The sequence below is a fragment of the Misgurnus anguillicaudatus genome, chromosome 23 (genome assembly GCF_027580225.2).
Source record: "Misgurnus anguillicaudatus chromosome 23, ASM2758022v2, whole genome shotgun sequence".
Taxonomy (NCBI): domain Eukaryota; kingdom Metazoa; phylum Chordata; class Actinopteri; order Cypriniformes; family Cobitidae; genus Misgurnus; species Misgurnus anguillicaudatus.
In genome coordinates, this window is record NC_073359.2 from 33,007,197 (window position 1) to 33,033,432 (window position 26,236).

General features: G+C 36.5%; 1 protein-coding gene across 6 annotated transcripts in view; it reads right to left on the bottom strand.

The window, feature by feature from the left end:
- The window catches only part of LOC129452875 (acid-sensing ion channel 1B), a 195,012-nt gene that overhangs the window by 36,206 nt on the left and 132,570 nt on the right, over positions 1–26,236 (bottom strand). For 2 of the 6 annotated variants that reach the window (XM_073861592.1, XM_073861591.1), the window contains exon 1: positions 16,894–17,854. The exons of 2 other annotated variants lie outside the window; for them this stretch is intronic. In XM_073861592.1, coding sequence (XP_073717693.1) covers positions 16,894–17,556 — 663 coding nt within the window. In that variant the 5' untranslated portion in view covers positions 17,557–17,854. Of the gene's footprint in view, positions 1–42; positions 234–830; positions 1,054–16,893; positions 17,856–26,236 lie in introns of those variants that run through there. 2 more of the 6 variants (XM_073861597.1, XM_073861596.1) reach the window with 2 other exon arrangements.

Here is a 26,236-nt window from a genome sequence, read left to right on the forward strand (position 1 = left end):
AGACTCGAACCCGGAGACTCACGTCGCTGTCCATACACTTACGGTGCTGAAGTTGTGCGGTCCGCACTTTTGGCCCTGAAAGCGACAGTAAAGCAGCATCTCCTCCAGCTGATGCCCCAGACGGTCCAGTAACTGCCTCATGGAGGGCTGAGACTCACGAGGAGGGGGCAGAAAGTGATTAAAGTCCAATATGCGCGATAACGGCGACCAGGGAGGCACGTTACCGGTGCCCGCGAGCGCTTCTCGTACTCCGTCGGACACCTGGCGGTTCTTCCCGAGGAGCCCGAGCCACGTGCCCGCGCTGAAGATGTCCGGTTTCTTCATGCGTCGCGGCAGCAAGAGGTTCTGGTTGCAGATGGTGACGGCGGGAAACACGAGGCGCTTGGCGTAAACCATATGCGCTTTCGTGTAAACCGGCGACGAGAGCAGGCACCGGACTCGGTTAGAGGACCATGTGAAGAGAAGCGCCAGCGCCGTTAAAAACGCCAGGAGCCACGCGACCCTGCGCGGGTACGAGCCGCTCAGAAAGATGTGCCTCAGTCCGTGAAACGTCGTGTGTTTCAAAAAGAGCTTTCCCGCCTCTTTTAACGAACCTTCCGCGTGCTGGCTCGCTTTCTGGCACATTTTGGAAAGCGTCAGAGACCTTCGACGCCCCCTCAGCTCAAAAAGGGACGCTAGGACGCACGTTAACGCGCGCTAGAGTAATGTCCAGCATGAATCACGTCCTGTGGCCGTTTTACGCGCAGAACAAACGCGCACGTTCACCGAAACTGACTGAAATGTGGAGCTGCAGTAAATAATGATAACAAAATATAACTGCTGCGGTTTACCCCTCTCAATGAAAGTCTCAACTGTTGCCAGAAAACGCAAGGTTTGCCTAAACACACGCGTCGCGACATTTTAATTTACCCTTGTTTCATACTGTAATCTGTTGCGCGCTTGAGAAATCATAAAGTTCTGTCATCTCACGTGAAAGATATTCAGTGACGAGTGCGCGTAACCTTCATTCATCCAGCGCGCGAGATCTACTCCTGTGTGCACGAGGTAATCCTCTCTGTCCTTCTCTGAAATCAACTTCCAAGCTCTCTCTCTCTCTCTCTCTCTCTCTCTCTCTCTCTCTCTCTCTCTCTCTCTCTCTCTCTCTCATTCTCATTCTCTCTCTCTCTCTCTGCAGAATATGCTAGCACTTTGGAAAAATGTCAAATAAAAAATTGGTCGTCTCTATAATCATACTTATTATTCCGTAGGCTATAGATTTAATAATGACTTTAAAATGTGGAAAGTGATGATTAAGAATGAGCACTGCGACCAAACTCTTGAGTAGTGATATATAGGCTATTAAATAATACAAAATATGATTTGATTCTGCAGCTCAGATAAGTACTTGGTCATTCTAAAAACAGATATGCATAAAATCTGACAGGACAAAAAAGTCTGTTTTTTATCCAAAGCACTTTTTCCCTATAGCCTAAGGGAATTTTTTAACCCCTTGGGTGTCCGTTGATATTATGGGAGCAGGGGTGAACGTACAATTTTTCAGAAAAAAGATAATATTTTAGACAGATATATTTTTGCTGTGGTCAATAACTCACAACTGTAGTCTATCAATACCAGATGAAAGTTTGAACAAATGTAAAACGACTTTAGTATAATTTTACTTTGAACATAAGTAGCGCATTGTTACTCTTGACCCTGTCAGCTGGAACGAAAGTAAAACACAGGTGGATCAAAAGTAACACAACAGAACAAAAAGATTTTTGTGTAACACTTGTTTTTAGTAAATATACATGACTTTTATTTATTTAAAATTTTTCGTTTATTTAAAAAAATAAATAAATTACACATTCATTTTAAATTTCAGTTTCATCAAATGTTTCAAAAGTACAGAGCCCCTAAGGGGACATAAGGGGACACAAGTTTAGTTTTGTGCGTGCTAAACATTTTTTAAAAAATTCGCCACATGAAAGTTTTGCGTGAGCACATGAAACTAAACTTGAGATTTTTTTACTCCAATGTCACCTTAGGGGCTCGGTACAAAAGCAACCCGACATTATAAACTTGAATAAAAAAATTTGAAAATGAAATTAACAAATTAGAATAATACACATTTTCAACATAATGCAACAGTATTAGCAGCGAAACAAAAGTAACAAGTGTTAACTTTTATTTTAAAAAACTCTGAGAAGTCAAACTTCAGGATGTGTTAGAGCACTAAATAACCTGTAGATTGATCAGTACTGTAACACATAAAACCAGAAACACATCGCGTTATAAGAAAAAAATGACTGCTTTATGAATTAACTTATCATGGATGAAAACAGCTTTCTGGACCTACACGCGCAAAATGGTGACGAAATAACACAATATTTGTTAGCTCTGTCAAGGGTTGCGTGCTAAAGATGCTGTCATAGTTTGGAATGCAAATGTTATCAGGGCTCGGAGAAAATCGCTTTGATACTTTTTCGACATTACGCTACATATATGTTACATTATTATTCTTACATTATTTGACTTTAGCTTATTCCCCGTATCCCCCAGAGTTAGATAAGTCCATACATACTTTTTTCATCTCCCTGCATGCTGTAACTCTAATGCACCCACCGCTAGCCTAGCGTAGCACAAAGACTGAAAGTAAATGGCTCCGGCTAGCATACTGCTCCCAATAAGTGACAAAACAACACCAACATTTTCATAGTTATATGTTGTGATTTGTATAGTCACAGTGTGTACAAATAACAAGGTCTTATTAGAGACAGCCATCTTCTTACCATATATATATATATATACTGGAAACTATATTCTCAGAAGGCGAAGCACTGCTACATGGGTGAAGTGATTTGCTCGCAAAACCCGAGAAGCCCCGTGGTAAGGAGCCGAGAGTTTGCGGAAGTGTTGCTACGGATACGGTGAATAAGCTCCGTATTAATTCCCAAAAGGTCTGCGTGTTCCTTTAATGTTTTTCCACACTGAATATAATGAAATGTGTGTCTCATTAAACATGACATCTATCAGACTGACGTCAGCACACGTTCACACTGTTATTCTGCCCTTTAAACTCAGATGAAGTACAAACAGCACACAGAGATTTTAAGTGCATCATTTACTCCAGTAATTATACTTTTCTCGCTCAGTCTGTATCAGTAGACGTACTCTGAAGCTTGTTATTCAGAAAGGTAAAGCGGTCAAGATGCCCGCACTTCACACCCCATTTACTATAACATGTTTTAAATCTCTATTCTCTTACTGGCAGGGATAAAGTCTCCTGTTTATATCTGTACTGTACATGCAAGAGGACAGTATGGACAAAAATACTGTAAACAGCAAGAGGTGAATCTCTTTATAAATGGTGCACATTTTAAATCTTTAATAAAATCTTTAATGTTTTTCTGTTTAATGATTAAAGAAATGGAAAAATGTCAAAAGGAATTACAGTGGAGGTGTTGAGGATTAACATCTGACATTTTAATCAAAGCTACATTCAATACATGCCAGATCTCTAATGATAAAGAGATCCTTATTCTTTCCTCACCAAACAAGTTATCTCTAGGGAGAAAGTGCTGTGACGTACGCTATATTTTATCTCCAAACATCTCAAAGATATTAAAGCTGCTGTACAAAAGGCATTTTTCATGAAAGCAGATTTTACAATTACATTTATGGATTTGATGCTTTTATCCAAAGCGACGTACAGTGCATTCAAATATGACGGATGTAGAAAACAGTAAATCATAAAAATGCCTAGATGATTTTTTCACACGCCGGGTCACATTTGTGGTATTTCCAAACAAAATTTAGATGTTACTAGTGAATGTGATGTATTTTTCTCAGTTACAGTAGACGCGAGTGTCTGTCGGTCTGTTCAACACCCACATGTTTCAACAATGACTAAAGCTCCTTTAGTAGAAGCGAGCGACATCATCAAAGAGAAAACGTCTGTACTGCAGTCGGAGGGATCATCTCACGCTGAGAGACATCAGCTCATTATTATCATCCACCGAAAACACAGCGGCTCTGTACTGAAGATTAATTCATTACGAGACACTGATGAACTCATGTCACAATGAAACATTAAACATGTCTCTCTTTAAAGAAGCACTATACAGCAGAAAAACAAGAAACGATTGAAGTAGATCTGCTAAGTCATTGTAGAAATGGTCTAAACATGAGTTTTTCTACCTTAATAATCTCTTAAAATTGATATGCGCTTCTCTATTATGTTTTTAATAAAATAGCACTTTTAAAAAAGAATTGTTCTCAACAAAGTAAGTGTTCATGCTACCTTCAAATATTTAGTTAATTCAACTTAAAAATTAGAGATGTGTAAAGATTAATCACGATTAATCTATTGCAGAATAAAAGTTTTTGTTTATATCATATATATGAACTGTGAATAATAATTTTATATAAATAAATATCCACACATGCATGTATTAATTTGAAGAAAAATATATATTTATATATGAAGTATTTATATATAATATAAATTATACATTTGTATATTGTAAAATATTAATTGATTAATCATTATGCATCCCTATTATAAATATTAGCTGACTTAACATTTTTAAATGTTTTGTTAACTAATATTTTTTAAGTTGAAATAATGCAGATTTTTAAAGGTACAGTGTGTACCTTTTAGTAGGATCTCTTGACAGAAATGCAATATAATATACATAACTATATTATCAATAATGTATAAAGACCTTACGTAATGAACTGTATTGTTTTTATGAGTCGTTGTATGAGACGTTTTTATCTACATACCCCGCGCGCCCCCTAACATGGAAGTCATCTTCATGTTTCTACAGTAGCCCTAAGCGGATAAACTGCACTATATTGTGCGCTCCGTCCCTACGTTGTCTCAGATGACAACATTTTTGTCCTGTGGCGGCTCACATATACGTTTTAAAAGGCAGCATAAACATTTACTTTACATTATTTTCCCTGACAATTAAAAGTGGCAAAAAACGCATCAGAACTCATATTGTTGGATTGTTTTGAATTAAGTCAATTGCTGCATTTCCATTACAAATTTGCACAAACTTATGCATTATTTTCTAAATGTTTTCTAAAAAAAAACTTCACTAAAAAGTAGTTTTCCTCTCGCAATAATGCTGCTTTTACACCAGCCGCGGTAGAGGTGGCAAGCGCGGGTGATTTACATGTTAAGTCAATGCAAAGATGTTATTAGGCATCCTGCGTTCCGTGCAAATTTAGCGTTGCCGCGGGAAACGCGCAAGTTGAAAAATCTGCGGATTTCCGCGTCGCGTTAACCAATCAGGACCTTGCTGTAGTAGTGACGTGATGTTCAAGCGTCCAACTGCGTGCGAATAGCACGTTTTTGCCGCCTCTACCACGGCTGGTGTAAACGCAGCATAAGACAGAAATGTTATCCGAACATTATTGCCGAAGAAAGCCCCCTATACTTGGGAGCCGCAACATATGAGCTGTTTCTCGGAGGTACGTTATTTTAAATCAAAAGAGATGCAGGCATGTTTGTCCAAATATTATTGGCAATGAAAGCCTCGCCTATTCAAGTTATTGAATATCGGTATCGGTGCAACCCGAATATATGTATAAATAAAACCTATTGTTCTCTTTCATAAAGAGTTCCTTCACGAAAAGCACTTAAAATTGTTTTTTTTCAGAGGTTACTATATACGTTTCTTTTAATAAAGCTAACATTAGATAAAAATTGATTGATGTCCCTTATCTATTGTATGCATTCATGTGTGTGTCTTCATAATATTTCATCCAAATGTAATAACCTGTACAATGAATGAACGTGCTTTGGGACAGTGGAAAGAATTGTATTAAAGATAAACATGAAATATAATCTCACATGCAATACTGATCAAACCCACTCATTTGTTCAGCAGTGGGGTTGGGAAAGTCTCACATCACCTGACTGTATCTCAGAATAATCTGATGGTCTCTAGAGTTATTTAGTAAACAAAGAAGATAACATAATACAACAAAGAACTTTTAATACTTTGATTTCCCACATGAGCTAAAGCTTTTTCTTTAAATGAACAAACAGGAAATAAATAGAAGCGTTATATGAATGAACTTGAAGATTGGTTTCATCTTTTGACTCACAGTGGAGTCCATTAAACGGTTCTTCCAAAAATAAAATTTTAAACAACATCCAATTTTACATCCACACATGCAATACAATTGCAAAATGACTGTACGTCAGCTCATCTCCTCTTCTCAATAGGACATGAAATGATAATCTGGACAGCGCTCACCTGGACAGTGACTCACTGCGGTTTAATGATTACGAAATCCATCCAGATTCACAGTGCCAGACAAAGATCCCATACTGAATGTTTAAATGAGCTTTAACCAAGCTTCTTTTATATTCAAAGCAAATATGGATGACAATAAGTTCATATTATACATGACACACATGAGATTTATCATCTATTTGTTTTCCATTTCATTCCCAACATGAATAACTGAGATTCCTATTAAATCAAACACTGCAGCTCTTCATTTAATGTTGCATTGACTGCATTCTGCATACTAAACCAAGAGCTCAGCACCTCTACTAGTGTACTTTGTAGTCATTTGGAAAGCTGCCTAAATCAGCCTCCGTATCGCTGCCAAGTGTCTTCTTCAGCCTGCAGCTGCCGGCCGACACTCCTCCACATAAAATGAGAGAGATAGATAGAGATACGCCACATATTCACACACTATGTTACTTCAATATTGTTGAGAGGAGCTGTACAGGATTATATATTTACTGAAAGACACCAGACAAGAGTTCAGTGTGTAACATTATTTATATCTCTACTGTATGTTACTGACAGATTATTTAATGCATTTAATGATATTTTGAGATAAAGATGGTGTCTGTTTGATGTTGTGGGTGGCACAGTGGTCATTAGAGTCATTCTTACAGGGCCAAAATAAACCACCACCAGAGCTGATAGGCAATCAGTCCTTCCAGAAAAACACAGAGTTTTTTTGTGATTGTTGCAGGCAAAAATTCTTGATCTTGCAACACATTTAAAAAAAATGCGATGGAATATGCGGGAAATTTATGCAATTTTATGCAATGAAATTGCAAAAACAGCTTTTTTCGTTTTTGATTGATGTTCACGTTGCGTAATTACGTCACTTCATTACGACAATGTTACTACTGCAGGTCATCTTTCCGGGAGCGATCCCAAAATATTTACAGGAGGTGTTTGTGTTCACACAGAAGCCTCTATGACAATTTTACGGAGATTTTGTTTCCGTAAAATTGCTGTGTGAATGGGTTTTATGTGTGTTCCCTGTGAATCAAACCTAAAACCTTTGTGTTATTAACGCAATGTCAACTGAGCTACATGGCATTTAAAAAGAAGCACTTTTTGATGACTCAAGGTTTTTTGGTTTACTATCCACAAGATCTATTTTTCTTATTACAGTCATTTGAGGTAACATTTAGAAACATTACATATCCAAGTTCAACACCCAGGGGTGGAAGTTTGTTAAATAATCCAGAATTCCCTATACAGGTAATACGCAGGGATGAATGTCTATTTCACTCCATGCCAGAATTCCCAAAAGTTTGTGTTTTAATAAGAGCAGCAGGAGATCAAAGTCTTGCCTTGAGATTCAATATTCTCTTCTGGTGTGTTTCTAACATTTAACACAGAATTATTTTTGAGATTTTCTCCTCAGGTGTTCATACGAAGTGACCCATGAGAATGTATTATTAAGATGTTTGATCTCAGAAATGAAAATTTGCCTTTTGATCCCAGCTAAAAAACAAATGCAGTAATTGAAGTGACTGAAGTTGAAAAATGCTGTTTGTGGTGTATTTCTATAGAGATTTATTATACAGAACAAAACCTAACAGTAATAAGACTAAAAACTTTGATGCTGAAATGAAAGCCATAATCATAAAAAAATATTTAAAAAAATGACTCACTGGGATGTTCCTTAAACAGTGTTAAAAATAAAACATTATCAATGTGAGTCAATGACAGATTTTCAAACCTTCAATTTCTTAAAGCAACACTATGTAGTTTTTTACCTTTAAATAATGTCTCTAAAATTATTTCAGTGATAGAACAACGTTTAACTGGACAAATTGTACTGTTGCTGCAACCTGAGCAACCTCCTAGCTGCTACAAGCACACTCTGAAAATGGCGGTGGAGGGTAGGAAACACAGCCCCGCCCCTCCCCCTGCCTGCAGAAGAGTGTCTGATACCAGGCACCGTTGCGCTTTTCAACCACATGGGGGAGCTGTAAGTCATTTTTTCATGGAAACTACATAGTGTTGCTTTAAGTACAAGAATCAAAACAGATGCACAAGTAAAAGTCTTGAAAATTGTTTCTAAACGCATTATAATTGTAACAAAAGTATTGCTGAAACACGTAAAAAACTGTAAACTATGTAGTACTAAATTGTGGAGTTACACCGTTAAATAGTAGTTTTTCCACATTTCTATGTTTATGATTTTTAGGCGGGGCTAAAACTGTGGCTCAGTGATGCATTGGAGATACCTAACATAGCCCCTAACACAATCACCAGCATCTATTCAGGTTGTAGCGATATTTGAAAGTTCAAAGAGACGGCAGCTTTTCCACAAGTGGGCGTGGTTTTGGCACAGACAGTGGACACGCCCCCAGCGCTTGAGAGCAGAGAAAGCTGCCTATTTTATTTACTTGCCGTTTTTTACAGCATTAAAATTTGGTTTAGTGGTTAATAACATATTTTTCTGTGGAGTCACAAACTCAGAAAACTAATTAAAAATCTGACCTTACAGGGACTTTAACACACAAAAGTGTGTTATTGTGGTTAAACTTTATTGGAATTCAATTGGAATTGAAGATTTTGTTTTGTTTTTCTGCAAGTGATTATATAAAGACTTTTTAACAGCGTGCATAGTCTTGTATCTATGACTACTGACAAAAATACTAATTAAGAAAAAGATTTTTCGGCAAAAACATCAGGAACTCTATGAACTCCAAACTAAAATATTTCACTTTTATCCGAGCTGTGTGGATTGTAGAGAGATTGTGTGGCCTGGTAATGCAATATGTCATGTGTGTCAGAAAACTGAAAGTTAGAAGACTAATGGTGCGTTCACACCAGATGCGAATGAAGAGTTAAGTGCGAGTGATTTACATGTTAAGTCAATGCAAAGACATGATAGACATTCTGCGAATGACAAGTTTCACATGAGTGATGTGTTTTTTTTAAGCGCAAAAATCTGAACTTTGGCCATATTCGTGTTGCATTTTAACCAATCAGGAGCTTGCTCTAGTAATGACTTGATTATGACGTAGCGAGCCAAGCAGAAATACAAAACAACAATTGAGGACAAAATCATTGTCGCTGTATGTAGACACCCGGAGCTGTATGACACATCTTCGTACTTTTATAGAAACAAGAATAAAAAGGATCTTGCTTGGAAAAAAGTAAGCGAGGAAGTCGGACAATCTGGTTAGTTGTAAAAAAAAATGCTTTTTACTGTGTGTGTGAGTAAATGTGTTTTCCAAACTACCATTCAAAATCCTTATATATGTAATTTAACTCCAGCATTCTTTGTCATTTCTTATTCATCTTGAGCTGTGAGCATACAGTCTATTATTGTAACTAATGTTAGTTTCTTTTAGCTCTCTATATAATACTATTGTCAAGAAAACCAATTTTAATAATAAAAGAGACATCATATGTGATTTTTCTTTCTAATGAGGTCTATAAAGCACTATCCAGACGTTTATTCACCAAGAACAGTGTGAAAAGATTTTTAAACAACTGTACAGCTACTGAATATGTCACACAAGGGCTTTAATACAAGCATTTCCACTTGATACCTTCCAGAACACTAAAACATCAAAAACGAAATGTTTTACATAAACTCTGTAAAATTATGTGACGATGAACATTTACATTTATTACACTTTTACATTTATGCACTTTTATCCAAAGATGCAATGATCTATACAGAAATACAGAAGAAACAACACTTGTGTGATCTGTATAACCTCATAGGTTTCAGATACACTATTTTACCATACTCTTTCTCTGTCTTTTTCTGCTTTGATCTGAGCTGTAGATTTGGTGAAGCAGTTAGGAACAGGTCAACTGTGTCAGGCAGTCGTGCATGAAGTGTGTTAAAGGTGAGTTTAGCTGTCATCCCATCCAATACTGTACGTGCATGAAATATTTTTTACTCTCAACTATACCGAATGCTCACATTTCACACGGTCACTGGATGTTCAGTATGATAAATGCAAACTTCACGAGCCATTTGTGATTCGGTAAGAGGTCAGTGAGTTAGTGAGAGTAATGCTCATTGGGTTATAGACTGGGCACATAGTGTATTTACATTCCTACTGACTCCATTGATGAGATCTGAAGGCACAATTGAACAAGTTAATAAGATACTGGAAATAAATGAGATCTTTACCTGGGCTAAGTTTGCCAAAAGCATAGCAAGACTAAATAGATCGTAAAAATGAGCTTACGAATCATCTTAGACTTTTGGGCCATTTCACAAAGCATCATAACTTAATTATCACTTGAAAATCGTTGTAGATCTACGAGTGCTCTGGAGTAACCGAAAATCCCTAAGTGCATCGTAAGTGATAAAGTTACGAGGTCACCTGCAGGACAATCGGTAAATCGTATTTAAGTGCATTTTTTTGGGAAACGCATGTGAAAGAATAATAAACGTTTTTCATAGAAAGCGCTCTTAAAGGGGACATTTCACAAGACTTAAGAATAAGTCCTTGGTGTCCCCAGAGTACATATGTGAAGTTTAAGCTCAAAATACTACACACATATTTTATCATAATATTAAAATTGTCTTTTTTTAAAGTATGAGCAAAAATTAGCAGTTTTTTGGGTGTGTCCTTTAAAATGCAAATTAGCTAATGCAAATGCTGATCACCATAATGATGGTTTGTTGAAACATGCAAATGGGCTAATGCAAACGCTGATCACCATAATGGTAGTTTGTTGAAAAATGCAAATTAGCTAATGCAAACGCTGATCACCATAATGATGGTTTGTTGAAAGATACAAATGGGCTAATGCAAACGCTGTTCACCATAATGGTGGTTTGTTGAAAAATGCAAATGAGCTAATGCAAACGCTGATCACCATAATGATGGTTTGTTGAAAAATGCAAATGAGCTAATGCAAACGCTGATCACCATAATGATGGTTTGTTGAAAATGCAAATGCGCTAATGCAAACACTGATTACCATAATGATGTTTTGTTGAAAATGCAAATGAGCTAATGCAAATGCTGATCACCATAATGATGGTTTGTTGAAAAATGCAAATGAGCTAATGCAAACGTTGATCACCATAATGGTGGTTTGTTTAAAAATGCAAATGAGCTAATGCAAACGCTGATCACCATAATGATGGTTTGTTGAAAAATGCAAATGAGCTAATGCAAACGCTGATCACCATAATGATGGTTTGTTGAAAATGCAAATGAGCTAATGCAAACGCTGATCACCATAATGATGGTTTGTTGAAAAATGCAAATGAACTAATGCAAACGTTGATCACCATAATGGTGGTTTGTTGAAAAATGCAAATGAGCTAATGCAAACGCTGATCACCATAATGATGGTTTGTTGAAAAATGCAAATGCGCTAATGCAAACACTGATCACCATAATGATGGTTTGTTGAAAATGCAAATGAGCTAATGCAAACGCTGATCACCATAATGATGGTTTGTTGAAAAAATATATTTTTTCTGCACTAAATAGCAGTGCTGTGGTTAGATATTGCAGATTAAAGGCCAGTATTATTATAATAAGATCCCTTTTAACATCACAATAGGGGCTATTTTTTCACGTGCTTGCAGAGAAAGGTTTACCAAAACTAAGTTACTGGGTTGATCTTTTTAACATTTTCTAGGTTGAAAGAAGCACTTCATTGGGGGACCCAATGATTGCACCTAAACATGAAAAAAGTCAGATTTTCATGATATGTCCCCTTTAACTCTTTCCCCACCATTGACAAGTTAACTTTTTAATTAAGAAAAAACACTTCCCTTTCAAGGATGAGTTTTTCCAGCAATCCGTATTTCCCCCATTATCCACCAGGTGGCGCTCTTACCCAACGTATAAAACCGTAAGCAAACGCTAAAGCCAAACTTTTTCTGAAAGACATGAAACTTTTGTGAAAATCATAAAAAAAATGCTGGTGCTGGCTGGCAACTTTACCTGTTAAATCTTTATCGGGAAACTCAGCCAAAACAAGGAAATATATATATATAGCCTATATATATTTAAAATGACCAAAATTATAGACTTTGACAGGCACAAAACCAACAGTTAGTCATAACGCTGACATTTTCAGTTGGCAGAGCATTGCATTCACTTGTGACGGTTGCAGGTGTGATTCCCAGGGAACACATTTACTAATAAAAATGCATTTGGATGAAATGCATAAATGAATAAATAAATATTTAGATTTACTGTTTAATATATAATATATGTTATAATAGCCTATGAACATGTTGGTAAACATTTTTAATCTGGTTTTATATGACAATACAACATTTCAGCACCATGGACAGCGCTTCATATGAGCTGAGAATTATATTCAGATTCATTTCAGATCAACAGATTCATTTCAGAAGATCATATATTAGCTATATATAGATATGCTAACGCATACAAGCAGGTTGCAGGTTAACTATCGATTGTCTTTGAAATAATGTTTGAAAATCTTCTGCTTTTGCGTCAGCTATGAAAACACGATAAATGAAAGCTCGGTGTGTACCAGACTGAGAAAACTGTGGGTGGATCAAACACTCATCTGTGATCTGTATAATATTCATGTGTGCCTTCATTGTGTTGCCATTGGTGATGGACATCATCTGCACACCTCCAGCTTTACAGTAACAAACACATCAGAAAGCATTTATATAAAAAATCTCTTCTGGAAATGATACATGTGGGTGTTTTACGCGCAAATGCATTAGGCTGATGACACACAAAACTCACACAAAGGTGGTGGACTCATCTTACTCATCATAAAATTAAAGAATATCACAAATAAAACGTATCCAGCATACCCAAGAAAATGTAGTAGGTATGTTTTTTTTAAATATTTGAAGAGTTTCACTGACAACTATGAATGTGATCCTGACAATATGAATATCTGTGTTGTGGCTCCACCTTGTGTTCAAATTACATTAGTAACTACCCTCAGATGGGGGGACCTGTCCCCCTCGCCCCTTTAACAATGTTAAGAAATATAACCTTCTTGTAAAGTTTAACCCAAAATAAAATGAAGTTACCCCAAGTTACATCATCAGGACACATTTGTTTTACAGACAACGAAAGAATCAGGGGCATTTATTTAAAAAAAAAAGTAAACAGGATTAAATTAAATTATGTTGTTAATTCAAGCTGTTCTTTCATGTCAAGAAAGATTTTACATGACTGATACATCAACCAATGTTAAAAATATTTGTGTGTGTTTTAAAGAGAGAGAGAGAGAGAGAGAGACAGACAGAGAAAGAAAGAGGAGATGCTATGAAATCTGCATCACAGCATTGTTAATATTGGATGAAGTTTCTGATTCTCCAGATAATCTAAGCCTGATCTTCAAGGTCACATCATCGCACTCTCACAGATAAAATGCTGACATACACAGGATGACATCATTAATAAAGATAAAGACAGAATAGTTAGCGAGGCAATGCTTGTTACATGACAACTTCCAATGCAATCTCATGGCAATTCGCACATATTTTACAAGGCGGCTAATTCGTATGACCAAATTCGTAAATTTCTATATAATTTATTTTCACATGTAAATGTTTATTAAGTACATACATGCATATGTTTGTATTTATATATGCAAAATAATTGCACACAGTGCACACACATACTGTATATATTATGCAAAAACAAACTTTTATTTTGTATGCGATTACTTGCGTTTAATCTTTTGACAGCCCTAACAATTGTATTTTCTAACTATCATCTGTTTTTCTATGATTCACATCGAATTTACATTCAAATTCATACTGTTATATACTGATTTCTTTTATATTTTCTAAGAAATACATGAGAAGCAGAAGTGAGTACTAACATAACATACTAACTTAACCTTGAGACACACGAGTCCAATATGCCAAGACATCGTCTGACAATACACAAAAACTCTGTTTGTCTAATAGCATTTTTGCATTTAACTCTTTCCCTGCCAGCGTTTAAAAAAAAAGTTGCCAGCCAGTGCCAGCATTGTTCATGATTTCAAAAAAGTTTAATGCCTTCTAATAAATGTTCTTCTTAAAATATATAAACATACGTATCAAATGAATAAAGACCATCTTCCTAAAAAAATAATAAAAAAAGTTTCATCCTACGTTTATTAGTTCTCTTTTTATCCCCTCTCAAATTTTGGTAGGTTTCTTCAAAAATACAAAATTTCGAGCAAAAAGCTGAAATAATTGCATTTTTGTGAAGGACTTTTCATACAGATCAGAAGCAGAGCGATCCTCAAAACATACACGTACATGCAGCTGTTTGCCCTAGGCCTAGGGCAATACTTCCGGGTTTTATAAGATGCGGAAGAATAGCAGCATTGCCGGAAAAACTCGTCATTGGCAGGGAAGCATTTTCTCTTAATTGATGAGATAACTCGTCAGTGGCGGGAAAAGAGTTAAACCTCACAATGCTAAGATATTTTAAGGGAGGAGCTATCTTGATCGACCTTACTTTTAGGTTGTGATGTATTTTCGACTGAAACAGAATATCACGTGAGGAAAAGTGGGTGTGGCTTGAGTCTTCCACTATGCTTTGATTGGATATAGAAAAGTAGGTGTTTCAGTCAGGAATGGAACTGGCAGCAGACTGACAAATGGAGGGGGCGGAGTTAACAGTTGCTCCCGCCCAGGCCATCTAGCTGAAATCATCAGAGAATGATCGCAACAAGAGGGCGGAAGTACATTTTCAGATTTTTTTTAAACAATGACTTACACAGATAAATTACATTAAAAATAAGAAGTTTTGATTTCATTGGGACTTTAAGGTCATTTGAGTTCTAGCATGCTACTATCTGGTTGCTAAGGTCTTATGGGTAGTTGCTAGGCAGGTGGTTACCAAATTCGAAAAAGGCCTCCGGCTAAAATCATTTATGAATTGTAAGGGAATATAGAAAAGTATCACATCTTATATCTAACATCACATCTCTCAACAAGCTGTATGTAAGGGTTAGATTCAAATGAAGATTAATAAAGTTGAATACTTCACATGAAAGGTTTACAAAGAATGCTTTCATCTTGACTGACTTAAAGCACAATCATCACCAGACGTTGAATGTTCTTACAGCATGTTTAGTGTAAATGAAAAGCTTTGTCGGCTGTAATACTTTTAATCTTTTTCCTGACACATCACAAGGCTTTTCACTACATGATGCTCGTATCGATCACTCAGCCAAAGTGATGATGATCAGTCAGATGAGAAACACGAGTCTATGCTCTAGAGGTGAAACAAGATCCAGGTTTAATGGAGGTTCAGGAAGTGACCGCTGCTTAAATTCTGCCCTCCAACCGAAACTTGACCCATCTGTCTGTGTGGCCCGGACCCGCCTGCCATCGACACGAAATATCATCGCTGCTAATCGATGGATAGTCACATATACCATCACCCAAGAGGAACCTGGGACTACAGCACACGATGTGATGTTAATAATCAAATGATAATTGGCTGAAAACACAAGCATTGATGAAGTAATGAGAAGATCAGAAAGATCTCATGTTTATATGGATTACCTACAACACAGAGACGACAGCGCGAGCACATCCATCACAGATGCATAACTGACCGCCAGCTCTCTGTGTAAATATACTTAAGGGCTTTGAAGCAATTTCTCAGTAAGCACTACCAAATTTATTTCTGGCCTTTAGAGCAAAGCAGAACATAATTCATTCAAGTCAATAACAGGAGATGAACAACACCGACTTGAAACCTTGAGATCAGCGGCCAAAACAAACCAAATGTCTCATTCACAGACAGACAGAGCTCGTTTCATCAGTCTAAAGGGACCATCTGGAAACATTTTCTACATAAAAAAACATTCAGATCAACTCAATGTGCATATGAATCACAAATCGGTAATGATCGGTTTATATTGTACTGCATATTTCACATAAGGCACTTGCTGTACAAGAAATTATGATCTATTTCACACAAATTAAAAATGCACACCCACTGATATCATTGGGTCTGTTTCTCGATCAACATTTAGTGAATGTGAGTGAAGTAATGGCCAATGAATAGTAATATATACTTTATAATGTGACTTCTGCATTTAAAGGTCACCTATATGACAAATTTGACAAGATGTAATATAAGTCTCAGGTGTGCCTAGAATGTATCCGTGAAGTTCCAGCTCAAAATACCACACAGATCATAAGTTATAGGGGGGGCTGGGGTGGTCCCTGACCTCCTATAAGCATTAAGGGACCCCCGATAAAGCACAAAAATATAAATTAGGGGTGCCCCCTGGTTTTTATTAAAATACTACATGAATGTAAAATTCTCTTGCTGCGCTGCCACAAAGCTTTCCAAGATGTCCACTATTTGTCCCAATTTCCCAAAAAACAAAAGATTTCTGTCTGAAATAAATGTAAACTCTCTAGTGCGCCTCAAGCTGTTTTCTGGAGGACTTGACAGTCTCTGCGCCTGGATTATTTTCAGGGGTAAAAAATTGTTAGGCTTTGAGTCAAGGGTAATTTGGAGTTTCTTTGATTAAAAAGTTGGTCCATGACCAACACGGCGACCCTATAATGATGGTGAGGGGGCTAACCTAAGGGACCCCCATAATCTTTGACATAATTCGAACACGACCCACAACTGTTTAGATTAAACCAGGATTAGGTATCACTTCCACACAATCTCACCTCTCTCCAATGTTCTGGCCCGCACTCCATCCCTGCAAAATTGCACTCCAGCAGCATGTCGTCCATGCGGTGACGTGTCCGATTGAAGAACTCTGCCAGGCTGAACCGAGAGCCCTGTCTGTCGGGCTCCGGGGCCAAGGGGATCCCGGGGGCCATGTTGTCCTCGTAGCCCAGCAGCGGACCCATGAAAAGCAGGTCGCTGTAGCTAAGCTGCGAGCGGCGGAACATGTTGTAATTGCAGAGGGTGATGGCGGGGAAAGTCATGTTTTTAGCATTGCGCTCGTCCAGAATGGTGACGTGGTCGTACTGGAAGTAGTAGACGACTCGGTCCACGACCTGTAGGAGAAACATGGAGACCGCCATCAGGAAGACCACCGCCCACAAGCCTTGACGTATACCAAACTTTTTATCTTCTACGAAAATGTGGTTGGCACCATGGAGGGAGCAGCCGCCGCAAAACGTAGCCAGGTCGACGTTGGGCACGTCTTCGTATTCCGGCCCATCGTACGAGTCCGGCTCGTCGCAGTCCTCTTTGTACCGGCCGTGCTCGCCGTCTGTCGACCACACCACTCGCTTGTAGTGGTCATCGAAGCTGTCGCTACGTGAGCTGCCAACGGGCTCATCGTCCGTACTGAAGGACAGAGTGCATGTGATTCGCACCATGACTGAAGGGTAAATACAAAACTAAAGCGAGAGACAAACACGACTCTGCAGAGGTCAGATCCAAACAAGTATGGAAGAGATCAAAATCGTCCCACGCATATACTGTAATGATTCACAAACTTCTTTAAACGGGACAATCCAGATCTACAGGCAACTAACAATGAAGACAGAGATGGGAGTACATATCTGCCTCCTCAACATCAGGACATCTGCAGGAGGAATTGAATTGTTGGGATGTAATTAACCTCCTGGCCCCAAACTCCCTCCCATTGACAGGGAATATTCCCATAGCACTGTCTCCATCTGATGTCAGCACAAGATCGCCTTTCAAAGCCCAGAGTGAGAGAGTTGACTATATTTTAATAATGTTACTGGACACCAGCAACAATCCAGGCCATATTATAAGACTCGGGAAGGTCAGAGGAAGTCATGGGAATTTTACAGGGAGATAAACAGCGTTTAGAGCTGTTGTGTTTTAATAAAAACTACCCGGTGAAAGCAAACACACACTCGCTGTTATCAGCTCATGAACAAACACCAGTGAGTTTAAAGCAAGGCTGTGATATGAAGATATTTGTGTGTGAGTGTGTTCAGATACAGAGATAGTACAGTACAGTACTGTATGTGCTTTTAAAACAAGTGCACTTCAATAACAGATTTCTACAATACTTCACGACGCATGCTTGACCTTACCTGCATACTTATTTGTAAGCTAGCAAGCATTTATTGAGCTGAACGTCATGAATGAAGTCGAACATGAATAACATTTGCTCAGATGTATTGAAAGGAGGTTTTCTAGACATTTAAGTCTGTAGCATTGACCGTAGACGTGCTGTCGATCTATAGCGTCTACCTGCTCTGATCAATGATCTTATTGATGTCTCTAATGGGTTTCTTTGCTTTGACTGACAGTAAATTCATCCTATTCAACAGACACCTACAGTAGATGCAACTATATAGCTGTGAAATTAAATGTTTGGTTTGGACGTGATCATGTTTCTCACTTACTGTAAGTGTATGTGTACTAAAAACGTAAAAGGATAGTTTACCCAAAAATGACAACGCATTAAAGCAATCTGAAGCATCATTAACTTCCATAGTAGAAAAAAGGAATAGAAGTCAATGGGGCTTCTGATTGGTTTGGTTAAAACATTCCTCAAAATATCACAAAATAAGTTTGTAACAACATGAGAGTCAACTATCCATTGACTCTTTCCCCGCCAGCATTTTTAAAAAAGGTTGACAGCCAGCGCCAACATATTTTATGATTTCACAAAAGTTTAATGCCTTTCAGAAAACGTTCTTCTTTAAATCTATAAACATATAATATATTAAATGAAAGATGCTTTCAAACAAACAAACAAATAAAAAACGGTTTCATCCTAATTTAATTTGTTCTCTTTTTATCACCTCTCAAATATGGGTAGGTTTCTTCAAAAATACCAAATGTACATAATTTTGTGAAGGACTTTAGCTAGAGATCAGATACAGAGCGATGATCAAAACATACACAGTTTTTTACCGTTTTTGGATCAACGGATGCCTCAATGTTTTATCATTTGTGTAAGGACACCACCTAGTGGATAATAGTGGAAATATGGATTGCCGTAAAAACTTATTGTTGACAGGGAAGCATTTTCTCTTAATTGAAGAGATAACTCATCAATGGCGGGGAAAGAATTAATGTCATTATAACTAAGGCCGCATTTACACTTCCTGTTTGAAGTGATTTTTTTCTCTCAAGTGTGACATAAAGATTGGATATGACCCATGGATGCATAAGCAGGAAACGCGCATCTGTTTTAAGGCCTCATTCATATGTGGAAATAAATCGGATACATGCATTCGCGTCCGCAATATAAGCGGATGAATCGGATATTTCAATCTCAAGACATCATTGAAAATGTGACGCTTGCGAATGACGTCAACTCGCGATCACACGAATCGTCAGCAGCGCACCTTTGGTGCGACAACTCAACCTAAGCCGCCATCACACTGTACACGATGTCAACTCCTGATCACATGAAACAGATGAAGCGCATATTTGGTGCAACAACTCAACCTAAGCCGCCTTTTCACTGTACACGACATTCGGACACGACTTCCGGAGTTCAACCCCTAGTGGCATTCATAATTAACTTTCAGTTTAATCGTAACAGGGGAGAAAAGCTAATAGATTCCAATATTCTCTGATCTGTTTCAAGCCTTACTCATATGTGGAATAAAATTGGATACATGCATTCGCATCCGCAATGTAAGTGGACAAATAGGACATTCTAATCTCAAGACGTCATTGAAAATGTGACGCTGGCAAATGATGTCAACTCGCGATCACATGAATCGTCAGCAGCGCACCTTTGGTGCGACAACTCAACCTAAGCCGCCATTTCACTGTACGCGACATTCGGACACGACTGCTGGAGTTCGCTCTCTAGTGGCAGTGGTAATTAACTTTTAGTTTAATCGTAACGGGGAGAAAAGCTCATTCCAGTGCAAGAGGCTTCATTCTAATATTCACCGTAGTGGAATAAATAAATAAATGAAACAATAAATAGCTATGCATATATGACAAAGACCACCGATAATTTTTGGAGAGATATGGAAACAATATTAAAATAATAGCGTATACATATTCAATTAATAATAAATTACATATCATTAATCAATTGTTTTTTAAAGGATTCAAATGTTACTGATAAAGTTAAACAAATAAGGATTAATAATTTTCACTTTGCACAGTGTTTTGATTGTAATACACAGAAATACATCACTTTTGATCGCCGTATTGCATGTGGTGTAGTAGTCGCACAAAATCTTCAATGAATCTATCACTCAAAACGGATTCGAAAATTACGATTACGCGTCTGGTCCAAACTTTCGTTTATTTGCTAAACTGAACTCTTGAACAAATACCTCATCAAAAATAACTAATGTTTTGTTTTCCTAGGTAATCTATGTGTTGTTTTTTTGCTTGTTATATAAACAAACTACGTTTAAAGTAATTTGTTGTAAATTCTTAGCGGAGTTTACCGGAAGTTACGTGTTGACCACGAAAGCTGCTTGTTTATGTTGTTACTTCTGAAACCGTTTATAATCTTGTATAATCAATTTTGTCTGTGTCTATTGCATATCAAGACATTTTACTTCCTCTGTCATTTAAGCTGTTTTGGGTCAATATGTCTACTTTGAATTGTTTCTCCAAGTGTAAATGCTAATATCAGCCGCTTTTAACTGATGTTGATATAGTCAACAAATCGGAATTGGTTATCAAGATCTGCAGTGTAAATCCAGCCTAAGATCCTTAATGTTTTATGTCAGATACATTCATGAATCATTCAGTATCCAGCAGATGGCAGTAGAGTTCAGTGTGTGAATGATGTTAGTCTCAGCATTTCAATGAAATCACTCTGAGAAATGAATTCAAAACACATTTGTATATTTCTCAAGTTACAATCTAATCTAATTCCGGCCTTACTATGCACACACCATTTAAAATTAGAGATAGAAACAACCACATAAATCCATTATATGTGTGATTTTATCTGCAGCAATGAGATCTCATGGAGTGGAGATATGAGTAATGTTATCATCAGACACTAGAGGGCAGTAGAGATGTTATTGTGTTGTGCCTGCCCCTCGAGGGCGTGTATTTCATTTAAAGCGCAAGCGCGCAGGGACGGACCATCATTTCTGCTCAAGACCCTCTCAACCAACAGCTACAATAGACCTGTCGTTACCATGGATACTGCCAGCCGAGAAAAAAACGCACGCAGACACACAACAACCGACACACACACAAATAGATGTAATACAATTAAACTACTGCTGGGAGAAATGACGTCCACTTACATCTGAACCCGCCTGCTGGGCAATAAACGCATTACTTAACACAAGGAGATGTGTGAATGTTTATGGAGACCGAATTAATGAAGCCGGCTGTTCTCGAGTGGCACTGATCCAAAATTAGACACCAAAGCTGAATTAACAAACACACACAGAAAAACCTGTTGCTTATAATAAACTACGGTATCATTATAAGCAGAGTACTTTGAGTAAATTGAGTGTTGTCTTGGGAAAAAAATTACTTTACTAAAAAATGTTCACTACATTCTAAAGCATACACTGTAAATATGTCTGTAGAAATTACAGTATTAATGGGTGTTACTGGCAACTAGCTGCCAGTAACTTACTGTAGATTTTACATTTATGTTATTTACTGGCAACATTTCGTTCAAAGTTAAATGAACATGAAACATTTTCAGACTTTATCTTCTACAGTAAGTTACAGGCAACCAGCTACAAAATTACAGCAAATTTTTTACAGTGTAGAATCATATTGTGTATTCCTTTTATATTGCATATTAAAATTGATTTTATACCTAATTACATAAAAATTGTGTACTTTTACTTTCTTGAGTAAAAATACAAAAGTACTTTTTACTTAAGTAAAAGTAAAAAAAACCTAGATGTTTAATGTACTTAAATATTAAATATAAACCAAAACCTTGAAATTATGAAATGTAGTGGAGTAAAAATTATGATAATATGTTTTGGAATGTATGTTTTCCAAAGAAAAAAAATAGAACATAAAATACTTATGTAGTGCCCGCCTCTGTAAGGGTTGCAAAATTCATGAATTTTTATGGTTGGAAACTTTACATGGGAATTAACTGGAATATTAATGGGAATTAAATAAAAATAGCAGAGTTGCCTATAACAGGGAATTTAAATGTAGTAAAAAAATCGTATAATTTATAAGGATAATTTTGTTTAAAACTTTAATGCAATTTTTGTTGAATTTTCCTCAGTAACATGCACACTATACTAAAATGATTTCTTGATGATTTTTGATTAAATAAATCCAGGCTTTATGGGTGCAAGTATCAGGATTATTTGATGAATAAAAAGTTAAAATAGAACAGATTTTTTAAAAACAAAAATGTATTTAAAATAAATCTTCTGTAACAATACACACTACCAGTCAAAAGTTTGGGGTCATTTTTTCTTTTTTTATTGTAATTTTTAATACAGTAAAAATACTGTAATTTCTGTAGAAATTACAGTATTACTGGCAACTAGCTGCCTGTAACTTACTTTAGATTTTACATGTATATTATTTACTGGCAACAGTTTGTTCAAAGTTAAATGAACATGAAAGATTTTCGGTCTTTATCTTCTACAGTAAGTTACTGACAACCAGCTGTATAATTACACAATTTTTTACAGTGTTTGTAAAACCTTGCATACATGTCTGCTTATGACCAAACAAAATGTTTATTTATGTTTGTATATGACATAGTTTATATCAATTTCCCCCCAAAATTCCCATAATTTCCCATTAAGTTTCCAATTTGGAATATAACCAAAATTCCCCAGATTAAGTCCCCATGTAAAGTTTCAAGGAATTTACTGTAAATGTACCGGAAAGTTTCCGCCTCTTTGCAACCCTAATATCAATACAGTAACCTGATGTACATCACATCACAAAGTAAGGATGCACTTTATACATTTTTTAGTGCATTATTAATTTAGCTCGTTCTATTGATTCATATAAAGAAGCATTCAGTTTAATTCATTTAAAATGTAACTTTTCCTATTATTATATTACATTATATCATATTAAATTAGTCCAAACCAACTTATATACTTATTTTATCAGTGTCTATTTTAAGGATTTAATCTTCAACCAACTAAAACACAATACTTAACTTTTAAGTCTTATGTTACTTTATAATCGTCATGTGAAGCACTTAATTTAATGATTTGTATGTAAACAGGGCTGGGTCATGGTCACTTTACGCCCCCTAGTGGTTCATTTGAAGCATCAGGTCAAGCAGACCCGAACAGTCTAAGGGCCTAAGCTCGGTCTTAATATATATATGAGCTCAGGTGCAGATCCGGTGTTGATCCGGCCCAGAGTCTGCTGTCTGGGAATGTGTTCACTCATAATATAAACATCACAAAGTACCATAGTCTTCACCGAACTGCAAAACACAAGACAAACAAACAAGCTGAGATGAGAGGCGCAGATACGATATGATTACTAAAACATCTGCTGTAGAGGTGGCTGGGGACCGGTGGCGCTTTTAAATGTGTTGTTTTGGCTCTACGGCACGTACCTAATATGATCCTGTGCATTGAGGATAAGACACACATCTTCAACATCCTTCTCAAAATTAACTTTACTATGCAGAAAAAAAATGAAAATTTAATGAAAACTGGATAGGTGAACATGTTTTATTATAACACAGATGATTAATACATATCATGCTTTAATAATGCTGCACATTGCTACGTTTTAAGTTTTATTGAATCGCTAATAATAGATGTGAAAATGTGCAAAACTTGAGTGATAACATCAAACGACATAAAGTGCAATATGTTTAAAGGCGGAGTCCACGATGTTTGAAAAACGCGTTGGAAAAGGAGACGGGCCGACTACCAAAACACACTTATAGCCAATAAAATCAAATCAAATGCCGGATTGCGTATGTGTGGGGCGGGTCTATCAACGGAAGGTCCAGATTCTATTGGGGTAGGGGCGTGTTTGTTTAGGTGATTTCAAATATCAACATTGGCTTTCAAACATCATGGACTCCGCCTTTAAGTCAAATGCAATGTATAATTGATTTGTTGCTTGTCTGAGAAAGCTAAGATTAACATATTAGATTGGATTAATATTAGATAAGTTATTTAAAAATTTATTTTACTCTCACCAAACACGTATAAATCAGAGATAAGTGCATCTGTAACCATTCGGCACTCTTCAGTCGTAGCCTGCATTTAAAGTCAAACTCTATCAACCTTAAAATTCATTTCAAGGGGTCACAAACATATAAACTAAACACTGTGTGCTTGTCCAGATCAATAGAGTTGTGTGTGCCGTCTGTAAAGAGCATACAGGGCTATTTTTAGCAGACGAATACACTTAATACCATCAGTCTGATGGCCATAGGAAGGATTTCTGTGACACGAGTGAATCAGACGTTAGTTTCAAATAAAATTAGTATAGGCAATGTCACCCACATCACAGTAAATGATGTGTTACTACGCAGTTTACACGGTGTGGCTATGTGCATGCTTTAAGTGTCTTAGAAATTAAATTAAATCTCTTCGCAATAAGTCACATGATTTAAGGATCATTTATGTCAATTGCACAAAAGATGCATTATCAAGAATAACTGTAGATTGATATTAAATTACATTTAGCAGATTCAAAAGTGACTTCGAAAAACGAGTTGAAGAACAATGTAGTGATTCATCTTAAATATAATTAGTGCTGGGAAAATTAATCGCATACAAAATAAAAGTGATTTTTTGCATAATATATGCGCTGTGTTATTATTATGTATATATAAATACACACACATATATTTATTTATATATTCTATATTATATATTAACAATAAAAGTATATATAAATAAAAAAATTCTGAAATGTATATATGTATGTGGGTGTGTTTAAATATACATAATAATTACACACAGTACAGAAACATATATTAGGCAAAAAAAATCACTTTTATTTTGTATGTGATTAATCGCGATTAATCTTTTAAACTATACTCTCATGATGTTTACTTGACCTAAGAAACTAAAACATTTTGTTTTTCATCATCTGTTTTCATTGCTACATTTACACGACGTTGTAGTCAAAAATCCAAAAGTTTTTCCTTTGTGACAACGTTAAATGGATCTGCAAAAACAATTACAAAAGCTGTATTAATAATAATAATAATTATTATTATTTAGAATAGCGCCTATAAAGGTAATTTCCCAAAGTGCTTAACAGAAGCAAAATAACATTAAGTTGTCAAGTGGGATACATAATATGAGCATAATAATACAAATTACAAAATTAAAAACAATAAAGTAAAAAATTGAAATAAATTAGAACAGAAACAGAATAACAAAAAAATGTGTGCCAGGCCACTAGATGGCGATGTTACTTTGTAAAGAAACACTGCACATGCGCACATATACAATAATCTACAGAGTAATAAATGCAAACAATCAAGCAGTTTTGTTTATATGGACGATAAGGTCGATTTATTACTATTACACATAAAGTGACAAAATTAAGTTAACTTTGATGGAGAAGCGTTAATAAACTCAGCACAAATAAAAGCAGCACAAACGCAGTCCTGTAGGTCACCAATGTTTGTCATAGTTGTAAAGTAAAGTCACGCATAACCCGAACGTATGCACATGACATCATCATCGTCAAAGATTTGCTTTATTTAGTTTACACGGCAATAATAACGCTACCGTTTTCGAAAAACCCATTTTCAAAGTTTTAATTCTTTACGACCCGAAAACACTGTTGTTGTGTAAAAATGTTGTGGTGCTCTGACATATGATGCAGATGCATTTTCGGCAACCCGAGTACGAATCCCGGCTCAAGATACCATACCCATCTCCTTTACTTTCCTGTCCTCTCCTTACATATGGTCTATCAAAGAAAGGGATAAATGGCCACCCAAAAAACAACAAAAAATAAAAATGCTGCCGTATCTACTGTACTCAACCAGCGCTGAACATAACATCAGAGGAAGGGTAACATTAAACTAATTCACACATCAGTGCTAATTCACCTCAGCACGACTCCTGTGGGAATATCAGATGACAAGCGGCACATTTGTGACCGGATGTCAGAATTTCCCTCGGGAGATTGTGAACA